Source organism: Pelophylax lessonae, assembly GCF_965119305.1.
Source record: "Pelophylax lessonae genome assembly, chromosome: 1".
Classification (NCBI taxonomy): Eukaryota; Metazoa; Chordata; class Amphibia; order Anura; family Ranidae; genus Pelophylax; species Pelophylax lessonae.
The window spans coordinates 721,208,516-721,231,814 of record NC_138768.1 but is presented as its reverse complement, the minus strand read 5'-3'; the positions used below and the strand labels follow the sequence as shown (position 1 = coordinate 721,231,814).

The following is a 23,299-nucleotide window of genomic DNA, read 5'->3' as shown; positions in this document are numbered from 1 at the left end:
TAAGAGCACCGAGGGGGGGGGGAATAAGAGCACCGAGGGGGGGGGGAATAAGAGCACCGAGGGGGGGGGGAATAAGAGCACCGAGGGGGGGGGGAATAAGAGCACCGAGGGGGGGGGAATAAGAGCACCGAGGGGGGGGGGAATAAGAGCACCGAGGGGGGGGGAATAAGAGCACCGAGGGGGGGGGAATAAGAGCACCGAGGGGGGGGGAATAAGAGCACCGAGGGGGGGGGAATAAGAGCACCGAGGGGGGGAATAAGAGCACCGAGGGGGGGGGGGGGGAATAAGAGCACCGAGGGGGGGAATAAGAGCGCAGAGGGGGGGGAATAAGAGCGCAGGGGGGGGGGAATAAGAGCACCGAGGGGGGGGAATAAGAGCACCGAGGGGGGGGAATAAGAGCACCGAGGGGGGGGAATAAGAGCACAGAGGGGGGGAATAAGAGCACCGAGGGGGGGGGAATAAGAGCACAGAGGGGGGGGGGAATAAGAGCACCGAGGGGGGGGGGAATAAGAGCACCGAGGGGGGGGAATAAGAGCACAGAGGGGGGGGGGAATAAGAGCATCGAGGGGGGGGAATAAGAGCATCGAGGGGGGGGGAATAAGAGCAGGGGGGGGATAAGAGCAGTGAGGGGGGATTAGAACACTGGAGGGGGGGGGGTTAAGAGCACTGGTGAGCCAGCAAAATAAGTTGTATAGGAGGGGGATGGGGCAGCTGCATATAGATGAATTGATCTTTCCCTATTCTTCCTGCAGGAGGGAAAGGAGGAGAATCAGTTATTCAGCAGCTGCAGAAAGAATAGAGAAAGATGAATTCCTCTATATGCAGCTTCCCCATCCCTCTACTACCCAGCACACACACTTGGGCAATGGCACTCACCTTCTTCCCGCCGAGGCTCCGCCCCCTTCTTCCCACCGAGGCTCCGCCCCCTTCTTCCCGCCAAGGCTCCGCCCCCTTCCCGCCGTGGCTCCGCCCCCGCTAGTCCCCGCACTGAAGGAGCTGCCACTGCCTGCCCTTTACACAGTGCCCTTTACTCCACTGCATCCAGTGATTGGTGGGCGATCTGGGGCAGCCGCAAGGAAGGAGAGTGATTGCCGCTGTCAAGTAGCATTGATTTCGGGTGTGGGCGGGACCGGTATGCGGGGCTCCGCCCCATTGTTCCGTGCATAGAGAAACAGAAGCTGTCTGGGGAGGAAGGTGGGCGTGGCATACCGGCCCCGCCCACACCCGACATCAATGCTGAAACTTGACAGCTGCATTAACTCTCCTTGCGGCTGCCCTGGATTGCCCACCAATCATTGGATGTGCTTTATAAATCTTACACTGCTGAGGTATGTAGCCCGAGTTCTCGGCCAAACCCAGGCTTTGGGACTCGGGGCTAATCATTTTAAAAAAGCAACAGGAGACCCGGGGCTTTTGGGGAGCACACTCGGGGCTATAGCCCAGGTCAGCCCCCCCCTGCCGACGCCACTGCTTCCTGGGGACTGTGAACATGTTTGAGTAAAAACCCTGAAAACATTGTGAAGTTGGAAGCAGGACAAACACCCCTTGAAGGAACTCGATCTTGTAGCCGGACCGAATGACTTTGTGGACCCACTTGCCTTGTACCAGGGAAGTTCACGGGTCCAGAAACCAGCGAAGACGTCCCCCCCGCCCCCGATACGGGTGAAGGCACACCTTCATGCAGAAGGAGCCTTGTCCGCAGGTCTGGGGAAGACCGCTCTCGGCTTGCCAGACCAGGATCGTTTGGATCCACCAGAGGAGGCCCTGAAAGGCTTCGAGCCCTTGTCAGTCGACCCTGAGAGACGAAAAAAATGTTATAAGCCAAGGAGGGCCCACTTCTACGATGATGGTCCTTGCCCTTAGTAGGCCTGTGGAAGAAAGGTATTCTTCCACCCCTGTGAGACCTTTAATGATGTCATCCAGGGTAGCACCAAACAGGCTACCTCCTTGCAAGGAAAGGTCAGTTTCCCTTTTTAGAAGTCTGGCCCGCAGACCAGCATTTGAGCCAAAAGACACGCTGAAGGACCACTGCCAAAACAGAGAGGTGAGCCATCAGGGGAGCTGCATTCAAAGAGGCATCACAGAAAAACTGCAGCCCCTGGGTCAGCTGGTCTGCCAGCACAGCAAAGGCTGGAGGGAGCTTTCTCCCTCCAGGTCACGGAGTAGGAGCTTAGCCCACTCGGTCAGTGTTTGCGACACTAGGGCAATGGTAAATACCAGCCTCATTGACGAACCAGCTAAGGTAAACATAACGCGGGCCACAGCCTCCGCCTTCCGGGTCCTTAAAGGCCAGGGACTCTTCCACCCGAATCATGGTTGCCCTGCCTAATCTGGAAACCGGAGGATCTACCACCCATGGCACAGTCCACTTCCTAAGGAGGAGCTCCTCATAGGGGTAACACCTAGTAAAGCGCTTAGGAACCCCACGGGGACGCCTTGGTCGTTCTCACTCTTTAGCGACAATTCTGTCAAAATAGGCGGGGAAAGGAAACACTGGATGGCTTGTGAGCGCCAAAGGGTATCTGCGCCTCCGTTGCAGCTTCAGCTGCGTCCTCCATTTTCAGGGACCCGCGCACAGATACACTCAGTGCATCTACCAGCGCCTTTTTGTGTGCGGTCCCAGATGTGGAGGAATCATCCTCACTATCAGAGGATTACAGGCGTGTGGTCGCAGACCCAGCAAGGTGACCCACTACCGCAGCGGCTGAATCAGATTCAGGATCTGATGAGACAGATGTAGCAGGGGAAGGCGAAGGCACTGTTTGCTAGCCCATCACCCGCAAGCCGCCTCCACCCAGGACAAAAGGGACTGTCGTCAGTGCATGGATGGATGGTTGGAACCCTGAGGGCCCCGCAGACTCAGAGAGGGGATCAGGTGGGGAAACATGCTCCAAGGACTCCATGAGTGACCAGAGGGACCACACAAAAAGTGTAACACACTGCTAAGGGACAACCCCCGCTGTGCTGGCAGCACCACCTAGTCCTCCAGAAGTCAGCACCAGAAGATAAGGAGGGGCTCCCACCGCCGAAAACGCCGCCAACAGGGCTCCGCTGTCATGGCCGCTGCTATTTGCTATTCTCTATCTAATATTAGCAAACCACAAAACAAATGGATGCCGGACTACACAAACATGGCCGGCGTGTATAGAAACACATAGGCTACAACGAAATGGCAGCCCCGCACGGCACCATGAGGCATACAGGGACCCAGAATTGAGGGACCAGGCCTCAGGATAGATCAACGCAGGATGGGGAGCCCTGGCAGGAGCCCCCACCAGGTACAACCCCCCCCCCGCTCAATCAATCGTCCGGTCGCTGGTGGCACACCCCCCCCCAGCCCCCATCCTCAGTTAGTGCCCTGCCCCCACCGCAGGAAAGTGGCCAGATCACCCAGAAAAAAGAATACATCCCCAGCCTATGTGGAGGGGGGACAGGATGAGGGACTTGGGAAGGGGGGGTGCCTGGGGAAGGAGGGGAACCCGGGGATCCGACCGTCCCCAAGGAGAGGCCCGTGTCCACCCCAAAACCCTCCAGGGGTAGAGGGGGGACAGCTACTCACCATACCAGGAACCAGGTGGGCACCTCTCCAGGCAGATCCTCCTCTCCATCGAAATGGGGGGGGTTGTCAGCCAGGAGGAACGCTGCGACTCACGCTGAGGCCAGGACGTATGCGACCTCGTGAGACGTTTAACTCACAGGGCCAGCCCCCTCCAGTGGGGCTATGTCGCGGCCTAGCATGGACCTAGCATGGAGCTGAGGCCTGCGCGCACTCGCTGGCCAGACTGGGGTGACCACTGGATCTAGATTATCCAGCCCATTGCCCAGTCTGGCAGTTGATTGAAGATCTCACCTGGAAAAATCCAGGAGGAAAATATTTTCTATCTAAAAATGTTGCCAGGACCAAAGATCCCAGCAAGGAAATAGGTCCTTACTCCTGACTAAGCAGAAAAAACTGGGTGACTATAGCAGGAATAGGGAGTATACCCCCTGGGACAGCCCATGGGTGTAGCCAGAAGTTTTTTCTGCCTAGTGTCCTACTCCTGTAGAGGGCAGCCTAAACCAATGGTCAAGAATGACAGGAGCTGTGTATGTCAATGAACGAAAGAGAAAAAAGTTTTTGCTGGACATACACTTATGGGCCATACACACTATACAATTGTCTTTAGATTTTTTCCTTTAGATTTACCAAAACCATATAATATGAGGTCAAATCTAAACTTTCAATTTGTATGCAATCAGGCAGCCCCTGCACTACATAGTTGAAGGTAAATCTAAAGGAAATCTAACAACAAAAGTTATATAGTGTGTATCCAGCTTTAAACAGAGAACTACAATTGACTTCTCACTGTCAGGATTGCATTTGAAGTGCAACTTATAATCTAATAGGAACACATCTAAATCAAAGAATTAAAGTACAATAATACTGGCCATGGAGGCCTGTAGACAGGCTGTGAGAAAGGGGGGGGGGGGGTAGGGCTGAGCTGCATTGTGTGTGTCAATAGACACACAGAGCATGACTTGTTATCAAGCCCACAGGAGTGTCTCCATAGCAAGCGGCTAAGGGGGAACAAAACAGAAGTGCTGGCCGGAGACCTCAGAAGAGGATGATTGGGGCTGCTTTGTACAAAACAATTGTGAAAAACAAGTTAGAATGTAATGTTATTTTTAAAAAATTGCTTTACAAACACTTTAAACACCATCAAATGGGCACTTTCTTTGCTGCTGGCAGCCTTTAGCAGGATACTAATGGTGAGCAGGGCACAGAAGGGCATTGGCAGACATGAAGCCCACTGTCAAAATGCTGAGGGACAGTAGAGGGGCTAGATTAAAAAAGACTCCAGCATCAGGAAGTAGCTGATTGTCACCTGCTGGTTGTTATTGAAAACTCTGCCATCAGGAATCCAAGACAGGATGCCACCTGCAGTTAAAAATATAAAATTACTGGGACTTGGCAGATGCCCAGAATTCTGAGAAGTCAGAAACAATGGCTGCTCCTATAGGAAGCTTCACAGAAACATTACTATGTTAGAGGTTTTACTCACACGCACTGTACATGCTTTATTGTGATCTTATTTGTACTAAAACTGCAGTTTCAAATTGAGCCCAAAGAGAACATTGGCCCTACAATATTTTGTGCTGCAACCAAAATACAGTATCTAAATATCTAAAAAAGCAGCCGCTAGATAACCAACATATCAAGTACTTGAATAAAAGCAAATAGGTTTATAATGTTCCCATTTGTAAGGCCCCTTTCCTGGTGCCTCCATGGCAGCATACTAGTGATAGAGCTCCGCCTCGACTCCACCTTCAGGATCAGTGAATAGCATAAATTAAAAAGGTATAGCCCCCCCCCCCCCCCATCATTCTCCTTTTTTTCCTCATACCTCTTGAACAGTGAAGATGCAGATCAGATGGGCAGATAATCCGCTGGTAATCACCTTTCTCAGAGGAGTTCTTAAGATTCGTCCTCCAAGTAGAAGTCCCTTTCCTCAGTGGGACCTTCCTTTGATTCTGGAGATGCTGTCCAAACACCCATTTGTGCCGGTGGAGCAAATTTCGCTATGGAACCTGACTTTAAAGACAGTTTTTCTGGTGGCGATCACTTTCGGCAAAAGAATTTCAGATTTGCACTCCCTGGGAATAGGGGAGGAGCATATTTCCTTTTTCCCTGACAGGGTGGAGCTACGGCCTCTTAGAGGTTTTACTCCGAAAGTGACTATGCCAGATAACTTAAGTGAACCATGGGGATTACCAGTCTTCTCAGATTCGTGTCAGGAACTAGATGTTCCCAAAATACTGAAAGCCTATTTGGAAATGACAGCAGCCTTCAGGAATTCAGAAAAGCTTTTCGTGATTCCTTGGGGTAAAAACAGAGGAAAGGAAGCCTCAAAAAGGACCTTGGCATCCTGGGTAGTCAAGACCATTCAAAAGGCCTATACTGCACAAAACATGGATGTTCCTTCTAGAGTGAACGCACACTCAACAAGGGCAGTGTCAACTTCATGGGCAACGAGAGCAAACGTCTCATTGGAGACAATATGCAGGGCGGCGTCTTGGTCGTCACAGCACACGTTTCTCAGACACTATAGAGTTGATCCAGGGGCCCTAACGACGGTTGAATTTGGAAGACGAGTTGTTCAAGCAGCAATGTCTTTATCTAATTAAACTTTATTTTTTGATTAAGCATTATCCCCCCCCCGTGTAAGCTAGCTATTTATTACTAGTATGCTGCCATGGAGGCACCAGGAAAACGGAAAATTGTATCATACTTACCGTAATTTTCCTTTCCTGGTGCCTATCCATAGCAGCATACGATCCCTCCCTCGGTTTTCCTATTTACGGAGAATGATGGGGGGGGCTATACCTTTTTAATTTATGCTATTCACTGATCCTGAAGGTGGAGTCGAGGCGGAGCTCTATCACTAGTATGCTGCCATGGATAGGCACCAGGAAAGGAAAATTACGGTAAGTATGATACAATTTTCCGTTTTCACACATACGGTCCGTTTGTCCGTTTTTCATCCATCCGTTGACGGATGAAAAACGGACATCAATGCATCTCTATGTAAAAACGGATGACAACGGATGATCATCCGTTAACATCAGTTTTCATCCGCTTCCGTCAATGTCCGTTTTTTGGAACGGATGAATGCCCTATTTTTCATCCGTCAAAAAACCGGATCGGACGAAAAACTGATGTAAACGGACAAACGGTCCATTTTTCATCTGTTTTTGCATTGGTAGTGGATGTAAAAAAAAAAAAAACGGATGACAAATGGATGAAAAACTGATGAAAAAAGGATGAAAACGGACGATAAACGGACGAAAAACGGACGAAAAACTGATGAAAAACGGATTCATTTTGACGTGACTGAACTGATGAACTGAACGGACCGTATGTGTGAAAGGGGCCTAAGTGTAAAGTCCATTGCTGTGTGTAGTGCACATCCAATGTTATGTACTGCCAGAAAAAGTGGCACTTCATCCTGACCCTTGATCAGTGTTAAAGTAAAATTACTGCTTTTATTATTACAAATAAATGAGTATTGCTTTTATTGGTGTGCTGGAAATCGATTTCCCTTTAAAAGCTTTATTATTGCTATACCCAGGGCCTTTGACATCTATAAAAAAATGCCTCTTTTAAAGCATTACTACTGGCATTTTCTTCAGTTTAAATAGAGAGAAGAAAAAAAGGTTTTCATTTATCATTCATGAAATGGCCAGTACACCATAAATGAAACTCAAAATGAAAAGGTTAATTTATGGTGTGCTGCTCATTTCTTGAATGAGCTATATGACCGTATCATCTTTGAGGACAGAAGATGATCTGGTTCTGGATGGACTAGACTGCAGCTAAGTTTTATTATTTTTTTGTCCTTCACTCAACTGGGGAGATTGCTTTGGGCATCTTTGATGCCCATATAAAAAATGAGGTTGCAGTGAGCACAAGGCCTGCAAGCCATAGACATCAATTTTATAAATAGATTCAACTATTTTGATGAGATTTCTTTAATACAGGGGTGAGGAACCTTTTTTCTGCTAAGGGCCATTTGGGTATTTATAAAATCATTCAGGGGCAGTATAAAATTATCAACTTAAAAATGTGCCTGTTATATTTGGTCAAACATTTAATTAACTCACCCCTAATGTGATGGCTGCAACTGCTTCTCTTTGGTGAGGTGTGTGATGTTAGCTGGTATTGATGATGATGCTACTCGCAACTGGTTTTCCAGGTTTGCGTCGGTCAGTCTGGAGTGCACTAGAATCTTTGTGGTGGTAAGTTTTGAAAAGAACTGCTGGCGGGTACTGCCGGTGGGTACAGCTGGCTGGTACTGCTGGTGGGTACAGCTGGCTCAGGCTGGTACAGCTGGCTTGTACTGTGCTGTGGGTACTACTGGCTGGTACTGCTGTGGGTACTGCTGACTCAGGCTGGTACTGCTGTGGGTACTGCTGACACAGGCTGGTACTGTGCTGTAAGTACTGCTGGCTGAGGCTGGTACTACTGGCTAGTACTGCTGGCTGGTACTGCTGTGGGTACTGCTGGCTCAGGCTGGTACTGCTGTGGGTACTGCTGGCTGGTATTGCTGTGGGTACTGCTGGCTCAGGCTGGTACTGTGCTGTAGGTACTGCTGGCTGGTACTGTTGTGGGTACTGCTGATTCTGGCTGGTACTGCTATGGGTACTGCTGGCTCTGGCTGGTTCTGCTGTGGGTACTGCTGGCTATGGCTGGTACTGCTATGGGTAATGCTGGCTCTGGCTGGTACTGCTGTGAGTACTGCTGGTTCTGGCTGGTACTGTTGTGGGTACTGCTGACACAGGCTGGTACTGTGCTGTAGGTACTGCTGGCTCTGGCTGGTACTGCTGTGAGTACTGCTGGTTCTGGCTGGTACTGCTGTGAATACTGCTGGTCCTGGCTGGTACTGCTGGTCCTGGCTGGCACTGCAGTGAGTACTGCTGGTTCTGGATGGTACTTCTGTGAGTACTGCTGGCTCTGGCTGGTACTGCTGTGAGTACTGCTGATTCTGGCTGGTACTGCTGTCTCTGGCTAGTACTGCTGTGAGTACTGCTTGTACTGCTGGTTGTGGCTGGTACTGCTGGCTCTGGCTGGTACTGCTGGCGGGAAATGCTGGCTAGCAGCGGCGCCGTGCTGGAGGAAGAGACAATGTTTCCTGTATTGGTCACAGGCGGAGTTCATTTGATATCACTCCGCTGTGACTCACTCAGACTGTCAGAACAGAGCTCGAACTATACAGGATGCATCGGCTCCATTCTGACAGATAAGCTGCATGGGGGGTCGGACCAAATGACTTCGAGGGCCGCATATGGCCCCCGGGGCTTAGGTTCCCCACCCCTGCTTTAATAGAATGCACTTAGGTCATTAATTCTGTCAGCTGCTTCCATTTAACAATGCAAAGTGAAGCATGTTTGAAGCTACCTAGCCCGATCCCAGACTCACTAGTTACACCTTTTTTAATATGGTAGAATAGCTTATCCACCCCTCTCTCTAAATACTTATAGCAGGAATGTAAACGTATGCAGGGGTTATTTTACTCACCTCTACAGTTTCAGCATGATATACTATTAAAAAAGGCATAGGACCAATCCACAGTTTAATCAGTGGTAGATCTCGGAGTACCTCAGTGAATTCAATGATTTGTTGAAAGAAATCTGCAAAAATAAAAAAAATGATGTCAATGCAATTTCAATTCTGCCAAAAGAAAAATAAACTCACTGTTAGGGTACCCTGACAGCAGCTGGCATCAGAAAACAATAGCTGGCAAGAGAGATTCCTCCATTCATGCTGTTTAGTGTGGATGCCTGTTCGATTTATTTTGTTCTGCCTGCTTTCTAAAGTGTAAGTTCACCTTTTCACAAAAATTAAAAAGTAAACTAATACTTTACATGCTCCCCACCGTGCGTATCTCTCCTAGCTATCACAGCCTATACAGCCGATGCAGTGGCCCAGGGATTTGATAGCCCCACTCTACTAAAGCTGGATACACACTATCCAACTTTTGTGGTTAGATTTCCTTCAGATTGACCATTTCTATGTAGTGCAAGGGCCTGCCAGATTGCATACAAATTGAAAGTGTTTAGGTTTGACCTCATATTATATGGTTTTGGTAAATATAAAGGAAAGAGTCTTCAGAAAATCTTATAGTGTATGGCCCATTACTCTTCTTTCTTTAGGGCTTCTGGGACAGATCAGAGCAATTCAGATTGCTCAAAGTGGGCATGTATCAGCACATGTCTAATCAGAATCATTCTAATTCATCCCAGAAGACCTAAAGTCCCGTACACACGTCCCGAATGTCGGCCGAACGATCGGCCGTCTTTTGTCTGGTGCTGTCCTGTCGGCTGAAAACTGCAAAAGACTGCACATGAATTTTGTCGGCCAACAACAGCCGACTGCAGAAGTGATGTCATGTGATGGTTAATTTTCCATGTGTTTTTTCTTTTCTGAGCATGCCCAGTCTTGCTAATCAGCTGTTTGTCAGCCGAATTCTGTACTGACTGGCGAACAATCGGCCGTTCTGGTGACGGCCAACAAAAATTTTAATGCCTGCACAACAGATTCTATTCGGCCGAAAAGTCGCTGTCGGTTGTCGGAAGCATCACACTAACAAGCCGACAATCGGCCGATCGTTCGGCGGCCGAATATTTACGGCCGACAATCGCTACGTGTGTACGGGGCTTTAGGAAAGAAGTCTTTAAAATCTCTGGACTGCTGCAACATCTGCATGGGCAGTGACAGCTAATCGCACAGGAAGGTAGGTGCAGTGGGGACCGGCGGGTGTGAAGGGTGTAATGTTACCTTTTTTATTTGTGAACACTTTAACTCTAAATCTGCTGATCTTTTTCATTGAAGATATCCTCTCAGCTTCAACATTTTTTTTTCTATTTTCAGTAACTACAATTTGTTATGGGTGACCAGCACAAAGACCAGTCAACAGATTGTAAAGACATGATCCGTTCTCATCCGATCCCATCCGATCCGCTGGACGGATGGAAAATAGGGTTTCCATCCGTCCAGATTTGACGGATCGGATCGGGTGTCAGCGGACATGTCTCCGCTGACATCCGATCCCCCATAGAGATGCATGGGGGGACCGTTCAGATCCGCCAAAAAAAGGACAGGCGGATCTGAACGGTCCACCTATGTGAAAGGGGCCTTAGTAATTTTTGACAGAAAGGTTTGTGGAATGGATAAATAAAAGAAGCAAAGCTAAATAACATCAAACTTCTATCCTGGCTCCTGTGAACTAACAGTTTTGCCTGTTTGAAAGCATGCATTTGGAGGTCTGCCAGAGTCATTGAACCGCTTTGGAGGTAATGTTGCAAAACTGCAGTCAATATAGGAAAGGAGCCAGAGCATGATAACTTTTGATAACATAAAATTATATCTAAAGCCAAAACTTATTTTTCTCTTGTATTGCATTCTTTTTAGTTGTGTCCCATTGTTTCCTTCTCTTCCTTTCTCATAGCAGGGAATCCCCTCTTTTTTCCATTCTGCCCGATGGCTGAACAAAAAAAAAAAAAAATAATAATAATAATCTAAGCTGAGCCCAAATTATCAGATCCGAAGATAGTGTTTTATTTATAATGCATACAGATGTGCAAAAAGATAGATTTATATCATTTAGGTTGCAAATTGTTTCAAAATAATCTAACTGGTGCACACCATCCCATCATGTGACTAATAAGGCTGGCCATTCATTATACAATTTTCTTACAATTTTCTGTACAATTTTCTTGAAATTTACCTTCAACTATGTAGTACAAAGGCCTACCTAATTGGATACAAGTGAAAGTGTTGTTTAGCTTTGACCTCATATTATATGGTTTGTGGTAGATCTAACAGAAAATTGTACAAGAAAATTGAACATGTATGGCCAGCCTAACTGACACAATTCATATGGCCTCCACGCCATTTCGTGTCAACCTTGATTAATAAAATGACATTAAAAATTACTATTAGTCATCAATCACAGGGATGTATTCAGAAATTTGGGATATATGGGTTGAATTAGCTATTACAACTGTAACGTATACTGGCCCTGGTGACAGCTGAGGTTGACTCTCCGTTCAACCTTTGGAGACTATTACAGTAGTACAGGCATTCCTGTCTTGCACTTGAATGTGGGGTACCCCAATCATTGTGCCAGAATAGCTTCACATTTTCATTTTGCAGTAGCTATGATGAACACGACAGCTCTTTGACCCATTCTCCTTTACCCATACACATGTGTGGCTATGAGCATGCTTTGTTTTTATTGTTGTTCTAGATGCTCAATGAGTGGTTAATGCAGGGGTTACACTAAGTTTTTGCCATTCAACCCAGTGGGCTGAACAAAAAAAAAAAAGTACTGATTTCCATACCAACTCATCCAATGTTAGTGAACAGTGATTAAAGCTTGCAGCCATTCGCTGTTTTCCAGCATGATTGTTCGCTAGAAGCCGGGCATGAGACCAGCTTCTGTCAGACGAGGACCTGTACACATGCAAGGGCTGAAAAACTGTTTTCAAATTATTTTTTTTGGCCATGTGTACCCAGCTTAACCACTTCTGAACCGGAAGGATTTTCCCCCTTAATGACAATTTTTTGCGATTCGGCACTGCGTTAATTTTACTGACAACTGCGTGGTCGTACGACACTGTACCCAAATAAAATTGACATCCTTTTTTTTCCCCACAAACAGGGCTTTCTTTTAGTGGTATTTGATCATCTCTGTGGTTATTTGATTATGCGCTATAAACAAAAAAAAAAAAAAGAGCGACAATTTTGGGGAAAAAAGCAGTATTTTTCACTTTCTGCCATATAACATTCCCAATAAAAAAAATGTAAAAAAATCAAATTTTTTCATCATTTTTGGCCAATTTGTAGTTTGTCACATATGTTTGGTGAAAAAAATCCCAAGTGTATTTTGATTGGTTTGCGCAAAAGTTATCGCGTCTACAAACTAGGGGGAAAGATTTATGTCATTTTTATTTATTTACTTTTTTTTTACTAGTAATGGTGGCGATCTGTGATTTTTTGCGGGACTGCGACATTGCGGCGGACAGATCGGACCCCAAATTGACATTTTTGACACTTTTGGGGGACCAGTGACAACATTGCTACAGTAATCAGTGCACTGAACTGTTACTGTAATAATGACACTGGCCGGGAAGGGGTTAACACCGGGGGCAATCAAAGGGTTAAATGTGTACCTAGGGGGTGATTCTAACTGTGTGGGGGCCAGACTTGGTGGATGGAAACAGGGCTCCTGTGTTCCGAAATAACAGGCACACAGGAGTCCCGTTTCAATCAGTGACAGTCTGTCAGTCCCTGCAGCAATCGCTGGGTTCCTGGCGGCCATCGCAGCCGCCGAACCTGTTGTTTAGCTGCAGGGCTAGAGAATAGGCGTGCGATCGCACAGCCTGGCGCCATGCGTGCGCGCCCAAGACCCGCTCCCGCTAGCCGTCGTACAGGTATGGCAGTTTGCATAGGAGAGTATATCTGCGGTGGCTGGTCTTTAATCGGTTAAAGTGATTGTAAACTCTTGATTGTAAACTCTTGTTTTTTTTCCTATAAAAATAACAAACATGTTTACTTACCTGCTCTGTTGCAGTGGATTTGCAGAGCAGCCTGGATCCTCCTTTTCTCGGCCCCTCTTCTGTGATCCTGGCCCTTCCCTTCTGTTCAGTGCCCCCGAGCTGAGTCACAACTCCCTGTGTCTATTCAGATACCCTTTCTACCCTGATTGGCTGGCTGACTTAGATTGGCAGCAGTTAAAGCCAATGGTGCTGCTGCTGTATCTCAGCCAAACAGGAATGAGAATCTCTGTCGGCCGAGACACTCGTGGACATCACTGAACAGAGAGGGACCTCAGCTAAGTGTTAGGGGGGCTGCTGCACACAGAAGGTTTTTTTTTATCTTAATGCACAGAAATCATAAGATAAAAAACTTCTGCCTTTACAACAACTTTAGTTGTCTTTTGTTTCATAGGCAATTATAATCACATAGTTAATCTGGTTAAAAAAAAGACAGATCCGGTTCAACCAACACTTGTTTTTTTGTAACTGCCTTGAGCCGGGGCATTTCCAGGAGGCTCTGTTTTGTAACTTTCCTTTCTTAGGCCGGACATAGACAGTTTGAATTAGGGCTGAACGATAGTCGATGTGATATCGACTATCGTTCTGCAGGCACGGGCGATATTCATATCGCCGAAGCCACGATATTCAGGCATTAGGCAGGGCGGGGAGAAGTCGGGACTCGGGGGGAGGAGGAGGACTCACAGTGATTGCATCCGTCCCACACTTCCCTCCCAGCTCTGCCTCTAGTATCCAGCCGACCATTACTCCGCCCTGCTCCGCCCATTGTCTCTCCTGGCTGCATTGGGGGCGGGATCAGGCTGTAATGTTTTTCAATGGAGAGACAATGGGCGGAGTAATGGTCGGCTGTTGACTAAGCGGGAGAGCTGGAAGGGCTGGAAGGGCTGGAGTACGGGGCGGATTGCATGGCGGCGGAGAGGCTACAGTGTTTGCAGCAGGAGATGGGGGAGAGACGTCCGGAGCATGGTGGAGGAGCACCGCGGGACAAAGGCTGCTACCGACAGCCCGCTTCCTCTACACTCTGGCTCCGACACAAGGCTCGGGCGGGAGAAGTTCTACGAGTGTGGTGGATCCCCTGGCAGAAAGCTGAGCTCTGCTAACTGATCCCTCCTCCGGAGACTGTCTGGGAGAAATATCACGATATATATCGTTAAAAACGAAATATCGCAATATACTTTTTTCCCCAATATCGTGCAGCCCTAGTTTAAATCATGTGTTGGCAGGCTAAATGTAACAAGTTGATTGATCAATCAACTTGGGTACAACCAGCCTGCAGGATTCACTTGCAATTATGGCTTGCGGCTGCTATAGCCGCTAGCAATAATCACTTTCTTCTCCCGGCAGGGACGGCTGCCCCCTCCGGGAGCAGACAATTGCTCGGCAGGAGGCATTCTCCCAGCAACTGTCTGTGTTAATAGGGAAATTGCGCAAATTTCTTTCCTGCAACCTGTGGCTACAGGAAAGAAATTTGCACCGTCTATGGCCTGCCTAAGAAGCATATCCAGCAATGAGAAGCTCTTACGGTCACACAAAGGAACTTTTCCAACCTGAAGTCCCTATGAAAGTAGGCATGATTGTTCCCAGGTTCCCCATATTTGCAAACATCTATCATCTGTGATATAGAAAGGGCTTCAACAGTTTGTGGTAGCATAGTAAGATGGCTGAGGACAGACTTATGTCTAAACCCCAATCATTCTAATTCAGATCTCTCTTACTGTATGAACATGGTACTATTGTAGCAGGTTGTCCAGGCCTGTGGCCTGATGTGGGTCTGCCATTGTCACCGGTTAACTCTCCAGCCCATGTGAGCTGCGGCCCTGGGTGTGAGAACTGAGACATGGACGACTCTGGCATCTTTGATTTGTGGTTTTATTGTAGGAAAAGGGGATGGGAGAAGGGAATGAGTGGGATACTCCTTTAGGCTTAACTAGATACAATTTGGGACTTTATCCAGAAAATGTCTGTTAACGCTGCCTTGAGGCCAGCCGATGCTAGCCAGCGCTCACTGACGCTTAGAACACACTATTACTTGACTGTAGTACTGAATCCTCGACTCTTGGTCCAGAAGACTCAGGACTGTGGAGTATAGAACTTCTGATACTACTGCAATACAAAGTCTCTGACCAATCTCTCAAGCCTGGCACTGGCTGGAGGTAGCTTGCTGTGAATTACTGTGTAGCTGCAACTCTTAACTGGTACTCTGCACCATTCAGGGCCCAAACCGCAGGTGCCCCCTTTACACTTTTAGCTCTTCAGGGTCCACTGACTATGTACCCCCTCTATTACTTCAGCGTCCTCAACCTAGGTACCCCCTTTCTGGCACTGGATCCCGGAACCTCCTCCAGAGTGGTCCCCTTTAACTCTTCAGTCAGACCCCCAGGGGCAATCCCCAGTACTCACGACCTGTGTAGGCTTTCCTGGGACTGAACCCCTCTCGTTCTCCGCTGGTTCTCGGCACACCGGATCCCCTCAGCTCAACTCAGCACTCTCTGGATTCTCAGGCGACACCCCAAGACATCCACCTTTCTCAGACAGGAGGAGACAGCTGTTCTCTCCCTCCTGTGGCTCCCGCCAAAGACACCGCGTCACGCGCTTCCCCCAAACTTATACCCACTCCCAGAATCCCTTGCAGCATAATCTACCTTCTGGGGTAGTTACAAGCTTAGATGTGCCCCCTGATTGGGTTTACTCCACTGCCCTGCCCTATCAGAAGCCTCTAATAGAGCCAGTGGGGAGACTCCCCTCACAGAAGACACACTTTGAAACCATGATAGCCTACGTAGAAAAAAAAAAAAAAAACACGGCCCTGCTGTTAGGCAGATCCTGCCTGGCTAACCGTTGTACCTGTAATGAACTTTTATCTTTCTCACCAATGCTCTTTGCCTTCTTTGTATCTTTACCCTTGTGATATCTTTTTCCAGAGTGTTTATTTTGATTTACAGTCGTGATATTCTTCCATGTTTTAGTTTGCTCTTTATTACACGCCCTAATGGAACACTGAAATTAATTGTGATTTCACTAGCTAACAACAAAACTAACAGTCTTAAGTGAAATGATATCAAGGAGGTCAGCTTACTAAGTCTAAAGTACTTTACAATTTCATAATCACAGCTAGCTTCCAAAGTGGCATTCTTTTCAATATACTCAGAATTCCTGGCTGCCTTCCATTGTCCATCTTCTGCCTTTCAAAAAATGAAATAGTGTACATAAACCTTTCTCAACGTTTTACATGGAGGGACCCCTGAATTAACTTTTAGGTCTCAGGGAATATCTGCTAATAATTACTACATCTACAGCTCACAGGACATTACTGGGATGGTCATTGGGAAGATTGCCCCTTACATTTGTGGTCAGTGAGAAGAATCTGACCCCAAACGTAACCTAATTACAGCATTGGTTTTATTAGTTACTTATCTGAGAGGGAGAAATTGCTCCTTGCTCAAGGAGCCCCTAAAACCTCTGGAAGAGTGCCCATTGTCAATAAAATGCCATTCCACCAAAAACTTTCTTTAAGTTTTTCACTGTGGGGGGGAAGACTTAAAACCACTGATAATATAGTTTTGTCTGTTTCCTCACTGGGAAAATTCTACCTCACTTTCAATATAGATTTGGAGCAGGAAGTTACAGTAGATCTACCCTAAAGAGACAATGGAAGCAAATGAAACCCAACCGAGGATTAAGTCATTTCTTAATCTACGCAAAACTAAAAGAAAAAGTTGTGGCTAGAGTTCCAGATCACTGATATTTCAATGCATTTTGCATATTCCGTTAATATAAGAAAAAGTACACAAAAACATGTCATGAACTGATGCTGCACTTCACAGCACTGACTTCACCATATGTGTTTACATTGTGTTGCAACTGTCAGATGCTGCTGCTTTACTTGTTAGCTCCTGTGGCTAAAGTACTAAAGGCCTCTGCAGTGTCTCTACCAGCACCTTTGTTCTGAATTATTCCCAGCCATGCCAGAGCAATGCAGATAGATGCCTTACTTGCATGTGCCCTAAAATGAATATTAAACATTGATGTTAAAGTGGTAGTTAAGTCTTAACTTAACATTGCATACTAGCACATTATAAGAGACTTACCTGTAAAACAGATCCTTCCAGCGCTGTACTTTCACTACTGCCAGGGCCTCCATCTTCCCGGGTCTTCCTTCCAGGTTCCTGGGCAAGCATAGGGGAGTCACGATAACAGCACGGTGCTCAGGATGGACGGCACATTAAGTGTGCCAGAGAAGTAGTGGAACCGCACTCAGGTGAATGAAAACAATAAGGTCTCTTTATTCTTCAAAATCATAAGTAGACAGACAGTGCAGGGAACAGGTAGTCCAGGTTTACGCGTTTCACAGCACACACGGCCGCTTACTCATAACCACGGTTCCACTACTTCTCTTGCATTGCTCCGGACCACGGGTCTTGCCAGCACCAGGTCGGACTGACACACCTGAGCGGCTTTCCTCTTTTTGATTACATTAAGTGTGCCCCCAATTCAGAGAGCAGTGCGCATGTGGCGGTTGCAGAACATGTGACGCCACTGACTGTAGAACATGTGAATATCTCCTAAACAGTGCACGTTTAGGAGGTATTAACTGTACTCTTAGGTAAGCTTTATTATAAGCTTACCTGTAGGTAAAAGTGACCAGGCAGAATTTACTAACACTTTAATGTTAATATACAAAATCAGGGGCAATCAAATATACAGTTGCCCCATAAAATGAACACTATGTTCACATACTGCAAATGGCCAAGCATTTAGTGCCGGTTCACACTACGTCGCTCTGACTTAGGGAGCGACCTGTGAAGTCGCGTGCAGCGTGACTTCGGCGCGACTTGCACGGACTTCATAAAATGAATGTCTATGCAAGTTGCTCCAGGTCGCCCCGAAGTAGTACAGGACACTTTTTCTAAGTCGGAGCAACTTGTGTCGCTCCTATTACAACCGGTCCTTTACTACTCAATGGACCACGACGGAGCGCGACTTGCCAGGCTGACCAAGTCGCCTGACAAGTCATATTAGACCCCGTTCACATTAGGTCGCTCTGACTTCGGGGGCGACCTGTGAAGTCACGTGCATCGCGACTTCGGCGCGACTTGCATGGACTTCACATAATGGAAGTCAATGCAAGTCGCCTCCAGGTCGCCCCCGAAGTAGTACAGGACCCTTTTTCTAAGTCGGAGCGACTTGTGTCGCTCCTATTAGAACGGCTCCTGTACTACACAGTGGGAGCGACGGTGCACGACTTGTCAGGCTGACCAAGTCGCCTGACAAGTCGTGCCAGTGTGAATGGACTCTTAGTGTGAACCGGCACTTAGTGTATTATAGCTCTGAATTCTGTGTGGTAATTGCTACAAATGTGTTTTCTACTTTCATATATTTGTTATTTTCTTCAGTCAAAACACTCATGTCCAGTAAGTTCAGCCTCTCACCAACTGCTGCAGTATGGAAGATAAAACAAAACACCCAGGACAAGTGCCAAAAATTCTGACACACCTGGGGGAAAAAAATTCTTCCCAACCCTACAAGGTCATTCTACATCAGTTCTCTTCATGCCCTTCTTAACCACTTTAAGACCGGAGGATTTGGCTGCTTAATGACCAGGCCCGATTTTGCAATTCGGCACTGCGTGATTTTAACGGACGATTGCGAGGTCGTGCAAAAGCTGTACCCAATCAAAATTGACGTCCTTTTTTTCCTACAAATAGAGCTTTCTTTTGGTGGTATTTGATCACCTGTGCGATTTTTATTTTTTGCGCTACAAACAAAAAAAGAGTGACAATTTTGAAAAAAAAAAAAAAAACAATATTTTTCACATTCTGCTATGTAACATTCCCAAAACAAAAAAAAATGTAAAAATCTAAATTTTTTAACATTTCAGGCCAATTTGTTTTCTGCTACATATTTTTGGTAAAAAAAAAAAAAAAAAAAATCGCAATATGTGTATTTTGATTTTTTTTTTGCGCAAAAGTTATTGCGTTTACTAACTATGGGAAAGATTTATGTCATTTTATTGTTTTTTTTTTTTACTAGTAATAGCAGCGATCTGCGATTTTTTGCAGGACTGCAACATTGCGGTGGACAGATGGGACCCCTAACTGACATTTTTTACACTTTTGGGGGTACCAGTGACATTACTACAGCAATCAGTGCTAAAAATATGCACTGTTACTGTAATAATGCCATTGGCAGGGAAGGGGTTAATACTATGGGTGGTCAAGGGGTTAAATGTAGGCCCAGGGGAGTGATTCTAACTGTGGGGGGGTTGGGCTTGTGAGATGATCATAGAGACATGCGATCCTATATAGCAGGATCGCATGGTCTCTGTGATCATCTCAGGGAGAATGACGGACGGCTGTGTTTACATCTCTGTCACCAACATCATCTCAAAATATCACCTAAACTGTCCTCTCCACTCCTCCCATGACCTCCTGCCCTCTATCTCCCTAATAACCTCTTCCCAAGCTCACCTTCTGGACTTCTGCAGAGCATCTCCCATCCTTTGGAACTCCCTATCCCAATCTGTCCAATTCGTTCCCTCTCTGTCTGTCTTTAGGCATTCCTTGAAAACTCACCTCTTCAGACAAGACTATCCTGCCTCTAGCTGACAACTGAGATTAATGCCCCATACACACGTGCAGATTATCTGAAGACTTTTGTCTGCAGACTTACCTTTTCTATGTAGTGCAAGGGCCTGCCGGATTGCATACATATTGAAAGTGTTTAGGTTTGACCTCATATTATATGGTTTTGGTAAGTCTGCAGACAAAAGTCTGCAGATAATCTGCACGTGTGTATGGGGCATTAGTCCAGCCATACATGGTGCAAACTTCTTTCCTGCAACCAGAACACAGTGATTATTGCTGGTGGCTAAAGCAGCCGCTAGCGATAATCGCAGGTGAATCCAGCAGGCTGGTTGTACCCGAGTTGATCAATCAATCAACTGGGTACATTCAGCCTGCCCATTAATGGTTCAAATGTTGGCCAGTTCCTTCTGAAACATCAATGACTGGAATCATGTATGGCCGGCCTTAGGCCGGGTTTTCGATGATTCACTGCATTTTGGCAGTAGCAAGACTATACATGTTTTATAGGTGTTTTTATCTGAGGTCTAATTGACTTCTATTAGGTTGCGTATTTTTCCTTGTCCTGCGTCAATAGTTAAAAACGCATGTAAAATGTGCATACATCTGCAGTGCAGCCAAAACATAGTGCATCAATCAGCCACAGCTCAAGGAACCCCTAACAACCTCTAGAGCAAGGGTCTTCAAACTATGGCCCTCCAGTTATTCAGGAACTACAATTCCCATAACGCCTAGTCATGTCTGAATGTCAGAGTTTTCCAATGCCTCATGGGATGTGTAGTTCCGCAACAGCTGGAGGGGCGTAGTTTGAGGGTCCCTGCTCTAAAGGAACTCCTATGGTTTGTTTCATGGCTGCTCTAGATCAAAATATTCCCATATTATACTTTGTAACTATAACTATGAATATTGTTAGCTGCAAAAAAATCTGTGTTTAAATTTCCCTATTAATTTTGACATTTCTACCTCATGCAGTAAAGCATTTCACAGATTAAAATGTATGTAAACCCAAAATATATTTTTCAGTATGTAGACTAGTTGGGCTGCCTATATAATAGACAGTTCTATACAATAGACAGCGTCCAGTTCTGGTCGCCAGTCCTCAGGAGGGATGTGTTGGAGCTGGAGAGAGTCCAGAGAAGGGCAACTAAACTAATTAGGGGATTGGAGGACCTTGACTATGAAGAGCGTCTACAATCGCTTGATTTATTCTCCCTGGAGAAGAGACGTCTGAGGGGGGACATGATAGCAATTTATAAATATCTTAATGGGGATCCCAGCTTAGAAAAAAAGCTGTTCATTCGAAGGGATTGCATGAGGACTCGAGGGCATACAATGCGATTAGAGGAGAAGCGTTTTAACCTCAGGCAACGCGGGGGGTTCTTTACTGTTAGGGCAACAAGATTGTGGAATTCTCTACCACAAGAGGTGGTTTCTGCGGGAAGTATGGTGGCTTTCAAAAGACTCTTAGACTTACATCTCAAGGATCAGAACATTCAGGGGTATGGGAGATGATTACAGCCACACATACCTACACAGGTTGAACTAGATGGACTATTGTCTTTATTCAACCTCACCTACTATGTAACTATGTAAAATAATGCCAAACAAAGGAGCACACACAGAGACCTGACAACACTACTGCTAAACGGTAGGCTGTGGCTTAGCATTGTTAGGTTGCAACAGAAGTTCTGCCAGTGGCAGCATCTCCAGGTAAAAAGCATGGCAATGAAATCACAAAAGAAAAGCTTGCGTAGAAAAAAAAAAATAATAATAATAATAATAAATATATATATATATATATACACAGTGCATTGCGAAAGTATTCGGCCCCCTTGAACTTTTCGACCTTTTGCCACATTTCAGGCTTCAAACATAAAGATATAAAATTTTAATTTTTTGTGAAGAATCAACAAGTGGGACACAATCATGAAGTGGAACAAAATTTATTGGATATTTCAATCATTTTTAACAAATAAAAAAACTGAAAAATTGGGCGTGCAAAATTATTCAGCCCCCTTAAGTTAATACTTTGTAGCGCCACCTTTTGCTGCGATTACAGCTGTAAGTCGCTTGGGGTATGTCTCTATCAGTTTTTCACATCGAGAGTCTGACATTTTTGCCCATTCCTCCTTGCAAAACAGCTCGAGCTCAGTGAGGTTGGATGGAGAGCGTTTGGGAACAGCGTTTTTCAGTTCTTTCCACAGATTCTCGATTGGATTCAGGTCTGGACTTTGACTTGGCCATTCTAACACCTGGATATGTTTATTTGTGAACCATTCCATTGTAGATTTGTTTTGGATCATTGTCTTGTTGGAAGACAAATCTTCGTCCCAGTCTCAGGTCTTGTATTTGGCTCCATCCATCTTCCCCATCAATTTTAACCATCTTCCCTGTCCCTGCTGAAGAAAAACAGGCCCAAACCATGATGCTGCCACCACCATGTTTGACAGTGGGGATGGTGTGTTCAGGGTGATGAGCTGTGTTGCTTTTACACCAAACATAACCTTTTGCATTGTTGCCACAAAGTTCGATTTTGGTTTCATCTGACCAGAGCACCTTCTTCCACATGTTTGGTGTGTCTCCCAGGTGGCTTGTGGCAAACTTTAAACGACACATCAAGTCAATAAAACTCCTGTGATATTGATTGTGTCAGTTAAGTAGCAGAGGGGGTTGTTAATCAATTTCAGCTGCTTTGGGGATAATGGAATTACCAACAGGTGAACTAGATAGGCAACAATGAGACTACCTTCAAAACAGGAATGGTTTTACAGGTGGAGGGCATTGACATTTTTTCCCCCTACTTATCTCTTCTGATTGTTTTTTGCTAGTTTTGAATTTGGGTAGGGTCAGTGTCAATACTGGTAGCATGAGATGATACCTGGACCCCATAGAGGTTGCACAGGCAGTCCAACTCTTCCAGGAAGGTACATCAATGCATGCCATTGCCAGAAGGTTTGCTGTGTTCTCCCAGCAGTTTCAAGAGCATGGAGGAGATTCCAGGAGACAGGCAGTTACTCTAGGAGACAGGGCCGTAGAAGGTTCTTAACCCATCAGCAGGGCAGGTATCTGCTCCTTTGTGCAAGGAGGAACAGGATGAGCATCCTCTAGTAGGCCCAGTGCTCACTGCCTGGGACCATAGAGCTCGATTGGCATTTGCCACTAAACACCAGAATTGGCAGGTCCGCCCCTGGCACCCTGTGCTTTTCACAGATGAGAGCAGGTTCAGCCTGAGCACATGTGACAGACATGAAAGGGTCTGGAGAAGCCATGGGGAATGTTATACTGCCTGTAACATCATTCGGCGTGACCGGTTTGGTGGCGGGTCAGCGATGGTCTGGGGAGTCATATCCATTGAGGGACGCACAGACTTCTACAGGCTAGACAATGGTACCCTAGCTCCCATTAGTTATCGGGATGAAATCCTTGGACCCATTGTCAGACCCTACACTGGTGGAGTGGGTCCTGGGCTCCTCCTGGGGCACAACAATGCCTGGCCTCATGTTGCAAGAGTATGCAGCCAATTCCTGGAGGATAAAGGAATTTATACTATTGAATGGCCCCTACAGTCACCTGACCTAAATCCAATAGAACACCTCTGGGCCTTTATGTTTCAGTCCATCCGA

At 46.3% G+C, this 23,299-nt stretch overlaps 1 protein-coding gene across 1 annotated transcript in view; it reads right to left on the bottom strand.

Annotated features, from left to right (window-relative positions):
• The window catches only part of CYP4V2 (cytochrome P450 family 4 subfamily V member 2), a gene marked incomplete at its 3' end in the record, with an annotated part of 234,682 nt that overhangs the window by 196,084 nt on the left and 15,299 nt on the right, over positions 1-23,299 (bottom strand). Inside the window, exon 2 of the mRNA XM_082243745.1 lies at positions 9,056-9,168. Within this exon, the coding sequence (XP_082099871.1) occupies positions 9,056-9,168 (113 nt within the window). The remainder of the gene's footprint in view (positions 1-9,055; positions 9,169-23,299) is intronic.